Source organism: Budorcas taxicolor, chromosome 2, assembly GCF_023091745.1.
Source record: "Budorcas taxicolor isolate Tak-1 chromosome 2, Takin1.1, whole genome shotgun sequence".
NCBI lineage: Eukaryota > Metazoa > Chordata > Mammalia > Artiodactyla > Bovidae > Budorcas > Budorcas taxicolor.
In genome coordinates this window covers 62,455,239-62,474,448 of record NC_068911.1, presented here as the reverse complement: position 1 = coordinate 62,474,448, position 19,210 = coordinate 62,455,239, and the positions used below count along the sequence as shown (strand labels likewise).

The 19,210-nt window shown below is 41.6% G+C and overlaps 1 protein-coding gene across 5 annotated transcripts in view; it reads right to left on the bottom strand.

Annotated features, from left to right (window-relative positions):
- TTN (titin) overlaps window positions 1-19,210 on the bottom strand; it is a 274,868-nt gene that overhangs the window by 225,628 nt on the left and 30,030 nt on the right. For all 5 annotated transcript variants that reach the window (XM_052636390.1, XM_052636391.1, XM_052636392.1 and 2 more), the window contains 19 exons: window positions 18,165-18,406; window positions 17,881-18,045; window positions 17,613-17,781; window positions 15,818-17,511; window positions 15,384-15,665; window positions 13,619-13,885; window positions 13,248-13,520; window positions 12,883-13,146; window positions 12,530-12,790; window positions 10,639-10,899; window positions 9,624-9,887; window positions 9,271-9,531; window positions 8,867-9,127; window positions 8,264-8,524; window positions 7,617-7,758; window positions 7,365-7,530; window positions 6,031-6,262; window positions 4,294-4,578; window positions 3,933-4,058 (listed from right to left, as the gene is read on the bottom strand). In XM_052636390.1, the coding sequence (XP_052492350.1) occupies window positions 3,933-4,058; window positions 4,294-4,578; window positions 6,031-6,262; window positions 7,365-7,530; window positions 7,617-7,758; window positions 8,264-8,524; window positions 8,867-9,127; window positions 9,271-9,531; window positions 9,624-9,887; window positions 10,639-10,899; window positions 12,530-12,790; window positions 12,883-13,146; window positions 13,248-13,520; window positions 13,619-13,885; window positions 15,384-15,665; window positions 15,818-17,511; window positions 17,613-17,781; window positions 17,881-18,045; window positions 18,165-18,406 (5,876 nt within the window). The remainder of the gene's footprint in view (window positions 1-3,932; window positions 4,059-4,293; window positions 4,579-6,030; window positions 6,263-7,364; window positions 7,531-7,616; window positions 7,759-8,263; window positions 8,525-8,866; window positions 9,128-9,270; window positions 9,532-9,623; window positions 9,888-10,638; window positions 10,900-12,529; window positions 12,791-12,882; window positions 13,147-13,247; window positions 13,521-13,618; window positions 13,886-15,383; window positions 15,666-15,817; window positions 17,512-17,612; window positions 17,782-17,880; window positions 18,046-18,164; window positions 18,407-19,210) is intronic.

Below are 19,210 nucleotides of genomic sequence, written 5' to 3'. Positions count from 1 at the left end.
CTTGTTTTAAAAGCCAAAATCAAAAGCATCTTCATTCTGCAATGAGGTCACTATGTTACTTCTTTATCTCAATAAGATCCATGGGGATCTTCCAACAGTCCAATCATTTAGTGTTTGCTTGCATTTTTGCCTAACTACTAGTTGATGATGGTTCCCCCACTTCCCACTATGGTAGTTGTTTATAAACAAGTGCCCCTTTTAAAGAAACAAATCTTTCCACTTCCTTAGGTAGCAAGGTAAGATAGGAAATGGAATCCTGACAATACAATATATCAGCCATGTGACCTTAGACATGTAAGCTAATCTCTTTGAATAAGTCTTCTCATTTGTAAAATAAGAAGCATAACGATCCGTAGGCTATAAAACTGCTGTGTGAATCCCATGACACACAGAGGAAAGGGCTTTATAAACAATAGGCACACTCAGTCATTAAAGCAAGAATAGCTAACCTCACAAGGGGTCAGCAATGCCTTCAACAACTTGCCAAAAAAACAGAGTCATAGGATACAAAAGTAATATTATCACACAGGACGTAAAAGTCATCCTACAAACACAGGATTGTTTGTTTAGTCCTCAACAGAAAAGGAAGGGTAGAGAGCATTAGTCTTCACAAGAAGGCCTATTACTTCCTGGCAGCTTCTTCCTTTGGTGAACTGAGTGAAGCAGGACAGGCATGGGCTGCCTGTAAGAAATGAGCTAAAGGGCGAGATCTGTCTTGCTGGTGGACTTGGTGCCTCTTGCTGGACTTCCACTATCTGCGTCAGCCGCTGGCTTCCGGCTCCTGTGAGGCTGCCCCACAACCTCTGCTCCTACAGAGTACAACCCCCGCTATACCGCTGTTTCTGCTCCTACAGAGTACAACCCCCGCTACACCGCTGTATTTGGTCCCTGGGTCTCATCCATTCTACCTCCTGAACACTTGCATAATGTACCCCTTCTTTCTCCTGACTCCCCTCATTGGCAACACTTCCCAAGCCAAGCCTTATGAAATGAAAGCATACCAGCCTCCCCACTGGTTCCTCCCCTCCAGTCTCATCTCCCACAACTGTCCATTCCTCCTTTCGTTATCAGTGTTTCTTCTAAAATGCAAACCTGATCATGTTACTGAGGGGTTTAAAAATCTCTCAGTGATTCTTCAAAGGAAACAGGAGTCCTAACTAACCATAGAATACCAATACTTTATTGGTATCTGACCCTTGCCTTCTTTTCTAGCCTCCCAGCTCCCTCATTACAAGACCATATTTAAACCACTTGTTCCCAGCATAAAATGTTCTGGCAAACCTTTATGACTCTGCAAATGCCGTTTTCTGTCTGAAGCACCACTGTGCTCAATAAGCCTATTAATTCTTCAGTGTGCCATCCATGCATCTTTCCCCAGCTGTCCCCCAGACGGCACTGAGTAGGTGGGCTGTTACAGCACTCACAACCTTGGAATCTAGCCGTCACCGACACACTGAGCTCCAGGAAGCCAGGGACAGGTGCGGCAGCCCTAGAACCTAGGATGATGTCTCAACAGCAGGACACAAATATTGGTGGAATAAAACAAAAGAGATGCTTAAATGAGCGATGGGCATTCCTCACTGCCTAACTAAGTATTTATCATTTCACTTAGCTAGTTGCCACACTGTAAGCCTCCACATGATACTGACTCATTACAGAATGAACAGTAGCAAAAAGCTAGATTTATTACGTTTTAAAATTCTTTTCCAAATTTTTCTGCTACCAGTAGGTGGCACCAGAGACCTTCAGTAGACAACATTTTCACTCAAAAGCACCACCAGATACCTCAGACCACATTCTGTGCTTTGCTAAGTACTGATTTCCCGTAACATGAGACTGGGGCTTCTGCCTACATTTGTTTCCCCCCAGTCTGTAGAAAGTAGAGCTGCGTTTACTTTCTTAAGGCAAGCTGTGTAAATATTTTCAGTCCGAGTGGCACAAAACAACGTGATTCAGTAAGCTTTTAAAAAGGCATTTTTTAAATGAATTTAATTTTTGTTACAGAGAAAATACATTTATGACAGGATGCTAAAACCTTTGTGTATATCTAAATATTACCACACAGAGAGAGTTAATGATCACATGAATTTATAAAGTCCGTTCAAACACTTAAAGACATTGCCCATATAGAAAAGATATTTTCCTTTTGCTATCCCAATTGAGGTCTGGTAAAGATTAGACTGTATTTTTACAACATCCTAAAGGCAAACTATAAAATGACTTACCTAAAAAAGCACTATATAAACATATCTAAGACTACTACTTTAGATAATCCATATTTACATATAATCAAAATAGTCCTCTAAAAATTCAAAAAATAGACAAATTATTTAGTGTGACTTTGGTGAATTTAAAATTAAAATTATTTTTTCTTTCTTGTGTTAGTAAGATATTACCAACTCAATTCTCATTTCTTAATATTTAGGGTTTCTCAAACACTATGCTCTGAAGTAATACAGTCTATAGTATTTTTCTATGTTGGTCCCCCATTACCAGATTTTTATGTTTCTATAATTCCTTCCCGTGGTGGTAATAGAATTAATATATTGAGTACCAGCTACTTGTCAGCCACGTCATGCCTATACGTGCTTTATATACTTTGTATTCTTTAGTCATGCTCATAAAATCAAATGGGTCTATCTGGTTTCTAGATCAGCATCTCCAAATCAGAGGAGGAAATCACTAGGTGATAGAAGCATGGTAGAAACACTAACTTGCTCAGGAAAATGGCTTCTGGCAAGGTAGAGACTGGGTCATAAACTAATGGGAGAAGCACCATAAACAGAACAAACTCACTAGGAGTTCTATGAGATGCCCACGCTGGGAGAATTTCCCTTTGTGGTGGCATATAGAAGCAAGGAAATGAGAGAAGGATTTTCATCTGGGATAAAGTTGGCTTACCCTGTCAGTCTAAAATCATCATTGGGTAAAAATGGCCCCAAACATTCTGTCCTACTCTACTGAGGTTAGACTCCTGGGGGAACGGGAGGGACTGATGGTCTTTGGGAAACATGCAGCAATTAAAAAATCATAACAGCTAACAGACTGAGGCATTATGTTTGGATGGGCACTGTGCTACGTGCTAATGTGGGTTATCTAACACAATCATGATGATGATCTGAAGCAGTGGATATCAGCCATTTAACAAGCATGCTGTTGTCCAGTCAACAATTACTGAGCATCGACTAACATCCAGAGCTATTCTAGGACAAGGATCTACCCTTGCTTTCACAGAGCTTTCCTTCTAGTAGCTACTGCTTTTCAGGCACCGGGTTTTCGGTATTAAGAATCCCTGCTCTCATGAAATGTAGATTTTATGACGGCGATATTATCCTCACTTTATTCACGAGGGAAAGAGAACCAGAGGAATCATGTCTTTGCCGAAGGTCACACAGTGGAGCTAAGATTCAAATTCAACCTCTCCGATCATCAGGCCCCCACTTTTGTCCAGTACCAGACGCTGCCGTCTAAATGGATGTGCCTTTTCCCACAAGCACTGTCCAGAGATTGAACGTCTTACACATAGACTCTTCTTTTAAAACACATGTAGATGCTATTATAATTACTTAATAATGACTGTAGGTTTCGTTATATTTTTTCAAGAGATAACAAAAGTCTAACTACAACCATAAGGAAAATATGACATTTTTGTAAGTTTAAAACACTGAAGAACACTGAATTTTTCTTTTAAACACATAGCATGCAATTTATCATCTTCACTATTGTCAGGTGTATAGTCCTAAAAATAGTAGTGGAAAACACTGATCTAATTCTTAATTCAGTAATTCAAGTAAATGTTCTGCAAGATGGCCATAAAACTTTAAATTATGCATGAGAACTGTTTGTAAGGGAGGAAGGGGTGAGAAAACCTTTTCTTCACTTACATCCTTCTTTTTAAATATTAGCAGTTCTGCCCTTCCTGGTAAACCTACCTGTTCCAGAAACTCTGCATTGAAAGTGGGCTGGCCGTCCCTCAGAAGTGACAGCGTCCTGAAGTGGGCTGATGATAGCAGGAGGATAAACTGGCATTTCCTGATCAGGAGACACAACTTCCGGAACTAAAGAAAGGGACCACAAGACTCGTCAGGACGAAGTCACCCTACAGACCTCCCGGAATGAAGCATGCCAATTTCTCTTAATTTATCTGGCCATGGAGCCCTTTCAAAGTTTCTAAGTTGTATAGCAATCTACTTTTAGGACCCCGAAGCTGTATTTTTAAAAATTTACTGGGAGAATGCAAAAACGAGTTTCGTAGGTTTCAGTTTAAGCTGAGAAGTAGCAAGGCATTTCTACCTTCCACAGAGAGTGATGCTGAGGTGGTGGCAACTCCGTAGTCATTCCTGGCTTCACAGGTGTAGACGGCAGCGTCCTCTGGGAAGGCTTCAATGAGCAAAAGTGTATATTCTTGCCCATCGTGAAGGAATTTGCACTTGAAACCAGTGGAAAGCAGCTGCTCTTCCTTATACCAGGAAATTTTGGGCTGCGGTCTGCCGGATATCACAGCACAGAAGCGGGCAGGCTTGCCAGACTGCACGGTTATAGGCTGGAGTTCCTGCAGAATCTGGGGTGGCTCTGGGGCTGGGGAGAAAAGCAGACAGATAGCCCATGAAAACATGGGAAAGCACTGGAAAATCCACATTAGTTCACTGCCATGTGGTTATGTACCCTGAAACAGAAGTTTGGAATTGTGGTATCTTTAATTGTCTCAGAATCTTGGAATATTCTTCATGCTAAGAAGGGAAAAAAAAAAAAAAGGAATTCTGTCCATAAGTACAGGGAATAGCTTTAGAAAAATACTTTTGATATTTGAGGGATAGGTAGGTAGGTGCTTGAAGTGCTGAGTTTCTCAATATAATATCACCCTGCCTTTCCTGGCTGGGGTCTGAATTGAGGGGGAGGAGCAGTGGACAGCCCCCTAAAGAATACTGGAACACTTCCACACGCTACCTATTTTTAACAGTCACTGGGCAAATCCCGTGGTGAGCTAGCTTATCCCATTCAGGTCTGTTTTGCAAGTATTTGTGTACGTGTCATAGTCATTTTTAAGATATTGATGCCAATGAAGTGCAATCTTTATGAGTGAATGACTGTCATTTTAGATCTAAAGGCAATAGGTAATTTTTTAAAAAATCAGTTTTCCTGTTAGGCTAATCAGAACATATTCTTGGTGTCATGATAACTGAGGGAAACTGAGAGGCTCATGAGCCAAGAAATGACTTCTGCGAGGCTGGTTTCTGACACAGTCATGTGGGAAGACCTTTATTCCCCTGTGCTCAGATTCTCTACCACTAATACAGAAATAGTAATAACCGAATCATGACTGTTTGGTCCTCCAGGGCCCTAGGGAATATTGGCAGTATGGTTCATTTTTATGAAACTTGAGATTTCTCTTAGCGTTCCTTCAACTGTCTCAGGAGTATTTGTTCAGACAGATAGGACTCCTGGTCAGGACAGGAACAGAGGAACTTTTCTCTGTGTATGGAGGCTAGCCTCAGAACTAGACCCTCCTCATTCAGCTCAAAGGTTCCTCCTAAGAAAAGCTGGTGGTTTAATGGTGCTCCTCTGATTTGGCAGCGTGTGAAATTCCCCTCTACAGTCAGAGCCCCTGGAACTCCCCTGTGGCTCTCTAGATTCTCCCTGGCACGCCCTACTAGAGGGGGAAATGCCCCACTGCTTGGTAGTGCTACAAGTGCTCAAGTAGTTAGGGCCAAGGGCAGAGAACCAGAACATTGATTGCTCTACCAAGAGACCCACTCGGGGTCTAGAATAACTGACATGCAGAGCAGGATTGACAGTGTTGACTGACCGAACAAGAATTTAGCCATTAGGTGCTTTCTAGAAATGACATTTCAGTCCTTTTTAAAGCTGCCATCCCTTTCCCACAGGCATAACATGAAGATACATGTAGCTCCAAGCATATGAGCACCATGGATTCTTGAGAAATTGCCCAGGAACTACCAGAAGTTTAGTAAATTGAAGTAGGGTGATCACTACAGATGGATGAACAGACATATTAACATCTCTACCTACCATTGACATAGAGAGTAACGGAACTCCTGTTCCTTCCTGCTACGAAGGTGTATTCACCAGCATCACTGTGCCTGGTCTCAGAGATAAACATCCGGTGGATTCTTCTCTCCACCACATACTGGTGCCGTTCCTGAACTTGGAAATTGATTTCGATGCCATCTTTATACCAGTGGGCATCAACGTCATCTTCATTGACCTCAAACTCAACAACAGCACGCTGTTTCTCAATAACCTTTGGATGGAGCAACAGAGAAAGAACACTGAAGCCCTGGTTTCCTTGTGGTTTTAACCTGTTTCTAAACCAGCTCATTTGAAGAGCATGCCAAGCCCACACATGATGATATAGGAAGCTGACTTGTTACAGCACCCTCTTAATTTTCCCTCCCTGTCCTTGGACAAATGGAGCCCACACTTCTTTTGCAGAGAATTGTGCTTATGCCTTCACAGAGACAATGATTTCATCCTTAAATGTTCGCTTCCTAGTTTATCATAACAGAAATGATGACACTTTACATCCGAGAGCTATTATCACTGACAAAGCCCTTTTAAGTTACTACTCAATTTGATTTCATATGATGTAAACAATGATCTTGTGACTTAGGCAGGAACTATTATCCTCATTTTTTAAAGTGAGGAAATAAAGGCTCAGAATGGGACAGCAGATGAGGATGGACATATCTAGGTCATCTGAGTCTTCACTGAAGGCTTCTTCACTATGGACTAAGGCCTGTGACGCCTGGCTCTTAGTGGATGAGCAGTATCGTAAATGTGAACTCAAGTACTGCTTATCTTCACACATTGCCCACATTATACCATGTCAGAAGACTGGCACTCCCGAGGACAAGCTCTACACATGCAGTCGAGAGCGAAGGTGTTTTCTCAGCATCCCTGCTAGGAATCCAGCTTTGCTCAGAGGGTGTGTTCCCAGCCAAGTCCCTCAACAGCTGCCTTTCCCACAGTAGAAGGCTTCTAGAAAAAGCCACCTTGTTCTGAAGTCCCTAAATTCCAGTTGCTGTGCAAACACCACAATTTAAACTTCAGTTCTTTTCGAGTTGGTGCTGCTTGGCAAGTGTCCACTTATTAGACAGTGAAGTTTCTGCAGCTGCTTTCATTAAAGTATTTGGACAGCTGTGAAGGACACACTTATCCCCTAAGTGAGAGGAAACTGTGACTAAGTTGATTTCAGTATAAGAGCGTTAAGCCAGTAGGGATAAGCTGATTTCTTTGATTTTAGAAGACAGTGGTTGGAAAATTTTAAAGTCAAAAAGTTTGACAAAATGATAGATTAGGTGCTATTGATGATACCTCTAAAAACTCAGCACGTGGACAATTACCTGAACCTCCCTTTTAATGCTTCGGATGCGAACATCTCTGCCCTCGACAAAGAGGTTGGCACTGGACATGCTGCCTCCAGCCACCACCGTGTACTTCCCGGCGTCGGACATCCGCGTGGACGGGATCAGCAGGCGGTGGGCGTACTTCTCCTTCTGTATCTTTATTCTGTGGAGGAAATGGAAATTGGGCTTTAATGTATGCTGACTCAAAGAAACTGGGAGTCACTGGGGTGGCAAAACACACCAACGGACCTGTCCACTAGAGGCAGCTCCTGGCCATCTTTCATCCACTGCACGGTGATGTCAGGTTCAGAAACTTCACATTCAAACATGGCTCGCTTCTTCTCGAGAACCTTAATGTCCTTAATGTGTTTCCTAAATTCTATATGGCGAGCTGGAGAACAGCATGGAAAAGAATTAACCTTTCGAACAGCTTCGCCAAGATATGATCACATACTATACAGTTCACTCACTGAAAGCATACAACGTCAGGGGCTTTCAGTATATTTAGAATTGTATAGCCATCACCATAATCAATTTCAAGGCATTCTCATTGCCCCCCAAAGAAACCACTTATCCCTTAGCCATAACCTTCCAGACCCTATGCACTGTTCTTCCTAGAGACTCAGGCACAAATCTATGTCTCTATTGGTTTGCACATTCTCAACTTTTCCTGTAACTGGATTCATATAATACGTGGTTCTTTATAACTAGCTTCTTTCACTTGGTATAAGGTTAAGGTTCATCCATGTTGTAATACTTATCAGTACGTCCTTACTATTACTAAGTAATATTTCATTGCGTAGATATACTTTATTCATTCATTAGCTGAGGCACTAACATTTTATGTAGTGTGTTTGACATTTCTTTTTATGGATATGACATTTACGAAACCATACCTTCCACATAAAGAGTGGCTGTTGAGGTAGCTTTTCCAGCCACAAAGGTGTACTCAGCGGCATCCCCAAAGTGGACATTCCTGATGTTCAGCGAGTGGGTGAGCTTTTTGGTTCTCATCTGGCACCTGTCAGTTGATTTGATTTCCACACCATTCTTTAACCATTTGTAAGAGATGCCTTCATAGTTCACTGTCACCTCAAAGGTAATGGTGTCTTTTTCTTCAGCATTGATGTCCTTCAGCATGGATGTGATCATGATTGCTGCAAAAGGGGAAGCAAATATACCCAAGGAGATTTCGTGTCAGTATGACATGGGTTATAACAGGCACAGAGCAAAACCTTGGAATGTCTTGAATATATCTGTTTAAGTGATCACAGTTCAGAGAGGTATTGCTCTACAGGATTATGCCAAGTGACAGGGGAACAGAAAAAGCAAGCGATAGACACTGGAGCATCTTTATAGACAGTCTTTGAATGCTATTCTAATCAAAACTTTTATCCAGATACCTAACTCAGTGTGAACACAGCAGATGAGGAAGAAAACGTGTAGGCTATGGGGCGATGGGTCTACTGGGTATTCTATATACATGTGTATTTACTTACGGGTCACTTTGAGGGTGGCGCTGACTTGGTCATTGCCACAGACAAACGTGTATTCTGCTGAGTCCTCCGTGCTGGTGTTCATGATGACTAGCTGGTGGAGTTTTCCCTGCACCACAATCTTGAACTTTTCACTCATCTCAATCTCCACGCCATTCTTCAGCCACATGGAAGGTACATTGAAGTGGGAGACCTCACACTCAAAGGAGGCAGTTTTGGTCTCGGGCACCTCGATGTTTTTCATGGTTTTTGTAATATGTAATGCTTGGGAAAAATCAGAGAGCACTCTGGTTTATATATATATATATATATATATATATATATATATATATATATTTCTTTTTTTTTAAGATGAAGCAAACAAATAAGACCACCTAGCAATGCTGCCAGGGCTGTCTCATACTTACTCTCCACGAATAGTTTTGCTTTGCATTCCAGTTGCCCCACCACAGCTGTGTATTCCCCAGCATCCGAGGGGGAAATATGCTGCAACATCAGTTTGTGGACCTTCCTTTCTGAGACCAGCCTGTGTTTGTCACTCGGCTTAATCTCCACATTCTTGTGGAACCATTTTACTGGCACTGTGTCATGGGAAACGCTAACTTCAAAGGAAACGGTGGCATTTTCCAAGGCAGTCACGTCCTTTGGCTTCTTAATGATCTTGACGGCTGATGGGGAAAGATGAAGCCATTTAGTGATACGCTTCACTTCATGGTAACCATGAGGTGGCGACCTGTAAAGTGCTTCTAAGTCAACTTACTCTCAACGTGCAGTCTGGCGCTGGCTCCCAGCTTTCCAAGCTTGAAGCCATAAACAGATTCGTCCACCACGGCACAGTTTTTAATTCTCAGAGAGTAAACTGTTCCTTTGACTGAGATAGTGTACTTGTCATTGGATTCCAGCACAACCCCGTTTCTGATCCACTGGACACCTTTTACGTTAGGGTGTGTGAGCTCCACCGTGAAAACAGCATCCTGTGTCTCTGTCACTGTGAGGTTCTTCAGAGTCTTCTTAATTTTGACAGCTGAGGACAAATTTATGATTGGTTTAGGAAATAAAGATGATACCATCAAGTAAGAGAATTCCTGAATAAGACTGTTACCTGGCCATCTTGCAAATAAATGGTTATCAACAATTTTTGTAGTGAAGCAGCATCTCTAGAGTTTTTAAAAGACACTTTGTGATTACTTCGGAAAGCCTAGGACCCAGTTTGAAAAGTACATTGTACAATGATTTTGCTATACTTGAATGAGATGAAGTTTGTTTAGCTGTATACTGGGCTTCCTGGTGGCTTGATGGTGAAGAGTCTGCCTGCAGTGTGGGAAACCTGGGTTCAATCCCTGGGTCAGGAATGTCCCCTGAATAAGGAAATGGTAATCCACTCCAGTATTCCTGCTTGGAAAATCCCATGCACAGAGAAGCCTGGCAGGCTACAGTCCATGGGGTCACAAAGAGTAGGACACGACTGAGCAGCTTCACTTAGCTGTATACCAGTAACTTAATCAACGGATTGGAGAAGGATGAAAGAAGACTAGAGAATAAGAGCATCGAATTTGCTGTTTCATAGAGTTGGAACCTAAGACATGGCTTCTTCACATAAACTCAGAAGCAATTTTGCACCTGTGGTATATGGCTCAGAAAGTTCAAGAGTCTATAACGATTTTATGAAATGAGGATTCATGGCACCCAAAATCATTAAACTGTTTGACTTCTAGGATAACTGTCAAAAATACAATATGATTTGAAATGGATCACTCTGTTGTTATATCACTGACCTTCAACTTTGAGTTTGGCAGATGTTTTGGAAGTGGCCACCTTGTAGGTGTATTCTCCAATGTCATCTAGTTTGGTGGCAGCAATGATAAGTCTCCTTTTGCGGCCATCAGATTCACTTCTGATGGTTTTACTCAGCGGTAGGTGTTTGCCATCCTTCAACCATTCGCCTTCAGAATCTGGGTTGGCAACTTCACACTCAAACACAGCTTCCTGGGACTCAGCTACAGTCTGATCTGTGAGTGGCTTAGAGATGGCGCCCCCTTTGGAACAAGAGAAATATAAGTGTGAGTCTTTAAAAAACATTTTAACAATAAAGAGATCTTTGCACAATTAAATAACAAGTTTTAAAACATAATTTTGCACATCATTAAAATTTCTAATAAAATTATTTTTACCCACACTGAGAAGATATCATAGAAACCTCTCATTCTAAGTATGTATGTAGTCTAGGTATGTACCCAGGGAAACTACTAGAATCAGGAAGGGTTTGCAAATGGAAAAGCAACTGTTAACTTATACAGAATTCTGAGAACTCCAATGTGAAGCACACTTCATGGATGGCCTGTAACCCAGTTTATTCTTCAAAAGCATTCTGTTTAGTCTCTTAAGGACAATTTCCTTAAAATATGTCTAATATTTGACTGGAAAAAAAGATCTGCTCAACAAAATTATAGTCATCAATGTCTCTAGCAGATTGGGAACACCCATATACTGAAAGTCACTGTCATCTCTTCCATGAAGCTCCATTGTCTCCAATGCCGTCAGCTACTGGCAGAAATAATTACTCCTTCAGCAAGTCAGTTGCTAATGTATCTATCCCTCTCTGAATTGTGAATTCCTCAAAAGAAATATCATGCCTTATTCATTTCTGTATCCTGAGTTCCTAGCAGCATCTGGCCTGTGGCAGTTACTTTAAAAATGTTGGGTAAGATCACATATAGGCTCAGAGTTTTTTCTTGTTTTCACACATTTAAAAACATGTAATTTATATTAAATATATCAAAGTACAGAATCTGAAATTTTGTTTCAGAAGTTTTCATGGTCAAATCTCTGAGGAAATCATATTATGTGATAAAGTATAAACCATAAAATTTTTACACCAAAGAAGACACACTATTTCCATTTGACTTGCTTACAAACCAGATGCCATGAACTGTATAATTTAATCTCAATGTCATATTCCAACTTCTCAAAACATAAACTGTAATGCACCAAATTAATGATGACTTCTAGTTTTTTCTTGACAGTTGGTTTAGACTTTTGATTCCTTATTTTAAACATAGTGACTTCTGCTGAGAATGGTTTACTTCATGTTATAGGAAAAAGACACATAGATACACCCACTGAGGTATATTTTTAAAATACTCATTGGGCCCAGAAATAGTGTAAAGGGAACAAAAATGAATGAAGCAGGGCAATAAAAAAATGAATACATCTTTACAGTAAGAAAGTTTAAATAAAGTTTGATCCAACAAACAAAACATGTATTCATCAATCTATCATGTACAACGTATTGGATTTTATGAAGATGAGAAAGAAGCAGTTCCAGACGTTGGAGGTATCTGCTCAAGTGCGGGAGGAAGAAATGGAGAATAAAACAAGTATATGAGCATGGGTCATGAAAGAAACACACACAGAGCGATACTGTGGTTGGCGGAGTAAGATCTACAAATGAGAAGATCAAGGAAGGTTGTACAGAGGAGACGGCATTTGAGTTATGACTTCCTGGGAGAATATTCCGAATTTAGGCTGATAGAAACAGTGTTGAAGGTATTACTGGTTGACAACAACACAAGCAGGAAACTGTGGGGAATAAGGAAGGACACGGGTAATGATTTAAGTTAAAACAACTGTTCCATTTAAGAACCTATAATTTATAAATGTGCTAACCTGCCACGGTAAGTTTTCCAGATGTCCTATTTTCTCCAGCATAAAATGTATATTCTCCTTCATCATCTTTCATCATATTTAGAACGGTCAACTTATATATTTTCCCATGAGCTTCAATTTTATATTTAGAACTGGGTTTGACTTCCTTGTCCTTAAAATTCCACAAGACATCAATTCCTGAGTGGGACAGTTCAACTTCCAAGACCACATTTTGGGTCTCTGTACAGGTAAGGTCACGAAGACCTCTGATAATTTTAATTTCTGGGGGAAAAATATAATCATCACTTGGTTACTATTACAGTGGGAAAATAGAATGCTTAAGACACGATTAAGTGAGATGGAAGAATTCTTACTTTCGACAGAGAGATCACAGCTGGTTTCAACTCTGCCAACCACCAGCTTATAAGGTCCTTCATCTGAAGCATGGGTCCGGTTAATCACAAGTCGCTGCTTCGTGCCTTTGACAATGGCGTGCACGCGATCATCAGGCTTGATTTGTTCATCATTTAAGTACCATTTAACAGAAGTCACATCAGGGACTGAGACCTTACATTCCAGCACAGCCTTGGTGCCCTCAAGCACATTAACATCTTTTAAAGGTGTTATCACATCAACACCTGCAAAACCACACACACGGCAGATTTGTGAATACAAATTTTTGTTGGAAATACATGCTCACTTGACAGCATAGATATAAGACTGTGCAAGTCGTACTCACTGTAGACAGAGACGCGCCCATGGGTTGACAGTCCAAGGGAAGGAATGGTGAAGGAGTAATGGCCAGCGTCCTCCTTAGTCATGTCTTCAATAAGCAGCATGTGTGACTGCTTGTCTATCACAATGTGAACCCGGTCCCCCGGCTGCACTTCCTCGCCATCTTTCATCCAGACACCTTCCACATTCTCTAAGGAGACTTTAACTTCAAGCTGAACAATGTCACCCTCGCAGACTTTTTGATCACTGAGTCCTTGTAGGATAGCGATGGGGCGGGCTGTGAAAATATGGGGAGAGAAAAGAACGTTATGACGATTCATTATCAATAAACCATAACAATGCTTGCTATAGGCTGAAAAGGAGGAGGAGGCTTACGTTTCATCTTTAGTCTACAGGTGGTCTTTTTCCCATCGACAACAAAGCTGTATTCTCCCTGGTCCTCTTTGGTCACATCCTTGACGGTGAGGTTCTGACGTCCACGGCGAGATGTAATTGTGTACTTGCCATTGGATTTAAGCTCCACACCCTTATGATACCATTTGCCTTCTATATTTTCCGGGGTTATAATGCATTCTAACTCCCCTGAAAATGATTCTGGAACCTCTATGTCCTGAAGTTCTTTCACAAACTCAACAACTGCACCTGAATTATGAGATAAGGAGAAGTTAATTACTCTGGAGAGTTACGTATCTCGACTTAGATGAAAAATTAAATTCTCTGTAAATCTCTTATCTCCCCCATCCTATCAGGAATATTCTTAATATCTAACTTCTGGACTGAGAAATAAATTGTCAATGAAGTTAAGTGAAGTGAAGTCGTTCAGTCATGTCCGACTCTTTGCGACCCGTGGACTGTAGACCTCACTTTAAAATAACCTCACTTTATTTTATTTATTTATTTATTTATTTTTGGTTTATAAATAACAGAAATTTATTTCTCAGAGTTCTGGAGCTACAAAGTCCAAGGTCAAGATGCAGACACATTCATTGCCTCAGTCAGTTCAGTCGCTCAGTCGTGTCTGACTCTTTGTGACCCCATGAATCGCAGCACGCCAGGCCTCCCTGTCCATCACCACTCCTGGAGTTCACTCAGACTCACATCCATCGAGTCTGTGATGCCATCCCGCCATCTCATCCTCGGTCGTCCCCTTCTTCTCCTGCCCCCAATCCCTCCCAGCATCAAAAATATCCCAATTGTCAATATTCTTAATAAGTATTATACAGTCATGATTCTTGGTATGAAGCTTATATTAATTCATAGGTAATGCAGATGAAACCACCCTTATGGCAGAAAGTGAAGAAGAAAGAGCCTCTTGATGAAAGTGAAAGAGGAGAGTGAAAAAGTTGGCTTAAAGATCAACATTCAGAAAACTAAGATCATGGCATCCAGTCCCATCACTTATGTCAAATAGATGGGGAAACAGTTGAAACAATGGCAGACTTTATTTTTGGAGGCTCCAAAATCACTGCAGATGGTGACTGCAGCCATGAAATTAAAAGATGCTTACTCCTTGGAAGGAAAGTTATGACCAACCTAGACAGCATATTCAAAAGCAGAGACATTTCTTTGCCAGCAAAGATCCATCTAGTCAAGGCTATGGTTTTTCCAGTGGTCATGTATGGATGTGAGAGTTGAACTATAAAGAAAAAGCTGAGTGCTGAAGAATTGATGCTTTTGAACTGTGGTGTTAGAGAAGACTCTTAAAAGTCCCTTGGACTGCAAGAAGATCCAACCAGTCCATCCTAAAGGAGATCAGTCCTGGGTGTTCATTGGAAGGACTGGGGTTGAAGCTGAAACTCCAGTACTTTGGCCACCTGATGTGAAGAGCTGACTCACTGGAAAAGACCCTGATGCTGGGAAAGATTGAGGGCAGGAGGAGAAGGGGACGATAGAGGATGAGATGGTTGGATGGCATCACTGACTCAATGGACATAAGTTTGGGTAAACTCTGGGAGCTGGTGATGGACAGGGAGGCCTGCTGTGCTGCGGTTCAGGGAGTCGCAAAGAGTCAGACACGACTGAGCGACTGCACTGAACTAAACTGAATTCTTTTTAGGGAGTGAAAATTGCATAGCTAATTTTATCACATAATAAAAGTAACTCTAAAACTTGACTAAACAACAAAAGCATTATTTACTACCTTCGACGATAAGTTTGGCTGTTGTTTTCACGTTTTCGTCTTCCACAAGTACACAACTATAGTCTTCAGCATCAGATGTGTCGATCGTCAGCACAGAGAGGAAGTGAACTTTCCTGTCAGAGTGCATCCTATATTTATCTCCTGTGTGAATCTCCACACCATCTTTATACCATTTCACTTTGACAAATGGCTCTGAGGTTTCACATTCAAAGGTTGCCATGGTGTCTTTTTCCTTAGCAACAACATCTTGTAATTCCTGTGTAAAAGTGATCAATTGCTTGGCTACAAGAGAAAAAGGGTCGGGGTGGGGGGGATAAAGCACATTAAATTGAATATACAATTTGGATAATGGAAAAGAAAATTAAGAGAATACATTATTAGATTTTCACAGATAAATAAAAATAGATCCATCAAATGAAAGAAATTCAAATTACCCTGGACGAGTAAGAATGCGTGGCTTGAGGTTTCCCCAGCAATATTGATGGCTTTCACCATGATGCTGGCAGAGTCCTCAGCAGTCACATCTCTTATGACCAGCTCACAAACATTGTCTTCGGGCCAATACCAGTAGATTCGGTCAGAGCGCTCAATCTTCACACCGTTTTTGTACCACTCACATTCAGGATCAGGTTTTCCCACCACTCTGACCCGGAAGTGTGCATCAGAGCCCTGGCCCACTGTTTGGCTTTGGATTCTTTCGAATATTTTGGGGGCCTCCATACTAGGACTTAATTCAATTTTGTCAGGCTTAAAAGTTGGAATAGTGATTTTGCCTTCTTCAGCAAGGGCTTTCTTCTCCTCTTCGGTCAGCTCCTTGGTCCAGTGGAGAAGCTCTTCCTTTGTCTTCCTTAGAAGCTCTTCGTAGGATTCGTCCTTCTTACGAGACTTGAGCTCCACAGCTGTAATGGCTTCATAATAGCCCTCCTCAGTCCTGCGCTTGAACTTGCTACGCAGCTCTTCTGACTCTTCAGACACTTTTTCATGGGTGATTCTTTCAGCCCTTTTCAGCCTCACAATTTCCTTGGTTTCAGTGGTGTCAACAGGTCTGTCTACTTTTTGCACTTCAAACTGAAGTTTTCCGGGTTCATGGACGTGAAACTCGGGCTTTGGCTCAGGGGCTCGCCTAAGGACAGACCTAAAATCTTCCCTCTGTTGGATCTCAAGCTTTACTTTATGCTCTATCACACCTTCAGGGTTTTCTGCGGTGACCTTGACTTCCCCTGTATCGTAAGACTTGCAGTCCACGATGTCCAGATAATGAATGCCATCATAGCGGACTCTGAACCGTTTGCTTTTGCGGATGAGCTGCCCATTAAGGTACCAGTTGAGTTTGGGCTGAGGGTAGCCTGTTACCCGGCAACGGAATCTGGCGGTCTCCCCTTCCAGGACTCTCACTGGCTCTGGGAACAAGACAATGTCTGGCTTTTGCTTCTCTTTCTGATCGGTTGTCACACCAGTAAGGGCACCTTCATGAGCCATTCGCTCTAATTCTTCAATTCTCTGCAAGCCTTTCCTCCCCTCAGGCAGTTGAGATTCCTCCACAAGACTCTTCTCATCTTTGACGATAAGGGTAGCAGATGTGTGATCTGTTCCGTATTTGTTAGTAGCTCTGCAAGTAATGACACCACTATCTCTGGAATATGCCACTGCGTAATCAAGGCTACAATATCCAAATTCATTGATCATGCGGAGCCTGTTGGCAGCTTCCAGTGGCTTTCCATCGTGGAGCCACTCCACCACCATCGTTGGGTCACCAATTGGTGTCAGCCTGCATTCAAAGTGGGCAGGCCCAAAGCGCTTGAGTCTTAAGGAAGTGAGTTTTTTCTTGAAAAATGGTTTCTGTTGCTTTTCCTTGTCATAGAGGTCGCCTTCTTCCCACTGCTCTTGGCCATATCGCAAATGGAGAGGCTCCAGTTCTGGGGCTGCAATCTCCTTCGCTCTATACGTGCCTCGGGGGATGACTAATCTTCTCTCTGGCTCAGGCTCTGCAAACTCAACTTCAACATTTACTTTGCATCGTGTCGTGTCTCGGCCAGCCTTATTAATAGCGGTTGCAGTGTACCAGGCAGAGTCTTGGCTGACAGTGGAATCGATTTTAAGGGCGGCTTCTCCCTTGGTTCCTTCAATTCTATAAAAAGTGGAAAATAAATCATCAATACAGAAGTAGTTGTCACTTCCTTGAGTACTGGATTTGTGTAATGAGCTTAATTATTTTTCAAGCCAACTTACCTGATTTTGGGATATTTATGAGGTACAATGATTTCACTGTTTTTCAACCATACAATGTCAGGATTGGGGTTGCCCGTAGCTCTGACTTTCATTTCAAGCCGGGAACCTTCCTTTATGTTGAGATTCCTCAGTTTTTCCACAAACACTGGTTTCACCTGATGTTCCACAGCTGAAAGAGAAAGGTTGTGATTCTGAGTGAGTAGGGCTGAACTACCTGTTTAAAACCCAAGTGATAAGGTTATTTATTTTGAGTCTTCAGAGCAAATACCTTCCACAGTTAAAATCACTGAAATTGAAGATTTCCCTGCCCTGTTTTGGGCAACCACCGTCCATTCCCCAGAATCACTGGGTGTTGCAGGGACAATAAGCAGTGATTGGGTACCATCTTCTTTAACGACTACTTTATGGGTATAGTCATTGACAATTTGCTGGCCTATTAGAAAAATAAGCAAAAAAAGAATCACGTTAAAATAGTTGTTTTTAAAAGTTGTTAGACACACAGATAAGTTTATTTTTGTGTTTAATAATTTATTTGTGAAAACTTACACTTACCATCATGAAACCAGAAGGTCTCAGGCATGGGTCGACCCACAACCTTTAAGTCAAATCTGGCAGTCTGTCCTTCTACACACTTGAAAGAAGTAGGTTTCAACACAAAGACTGGCTTATACAGTCTCTCGAGTTGTGATTCATCTGTTTCCTCCAGCCTGCGTCCAGGGGACATCCGTGCAGGGGACATCCTAGCAGGGGACATGCGTATTGGAGATCTGCTCACTGAACGTGGAGAGATGGATCTGAAAAACAAAATGCAAAGAAGAATATTTTCATGAGGCATAGAGAAAACTCACCACAATAAATCTCTTTCTTAACATTATTTTAGAATTTACTTTGTGTATTAAAAGGTACCTCAAACTCATTGGGATCCAAAACAGAATACATTATTATTGCTCCCAAAACTATATTGTTCATATACCATCAATCCCAGTCAGGAATTATTCAACACAGCCAGAAACCCATCCTCAAAATCTTAGACTGGTCCTTAATACTGTCTCTCCCTCACCAACTGGGTTTAATGAGTTACTGAATCTTTTTGATTCAACTACCAAAATATTTCAATAAATGTTGGTTGGTTAAATACCACCAACATAAATATGGAAAAAGAAAAATAACTTACATATCCGAGAAGCGGAAAAACAAATAAAAGATATTTGAAAAAAGTCCCAAACTCTACCTATACATTGTAGCCAAATTGGCTTGGATTGATTTCAAGTGCTGGCACCACCACACAGGCTGGGTGAACTAAGGCAATTTTCACAGGGTCATGGACATTTAGTGTTCTCACTCCCAAAATAGCAACAATAATCCCTCCATTGCACAGTTGTTGCATAAATTAGTGATGTGTGCTTGTGTTAAGTCGCTTCAGTCGTGTCCGACTCTGTGCGACCCTATGGACTGTAGCACACCAGGCTCCTCTGTCCATGGGATTCTCCAGGCAAGAATACTGGAGTGGGTTGCCATGCATGCATGCTTGCATGCTAAGTCGCTTCAGTCGTGTCCGACTCTGTGCGACCCCATGGACAGGCTGCCAGGCCTTCTTC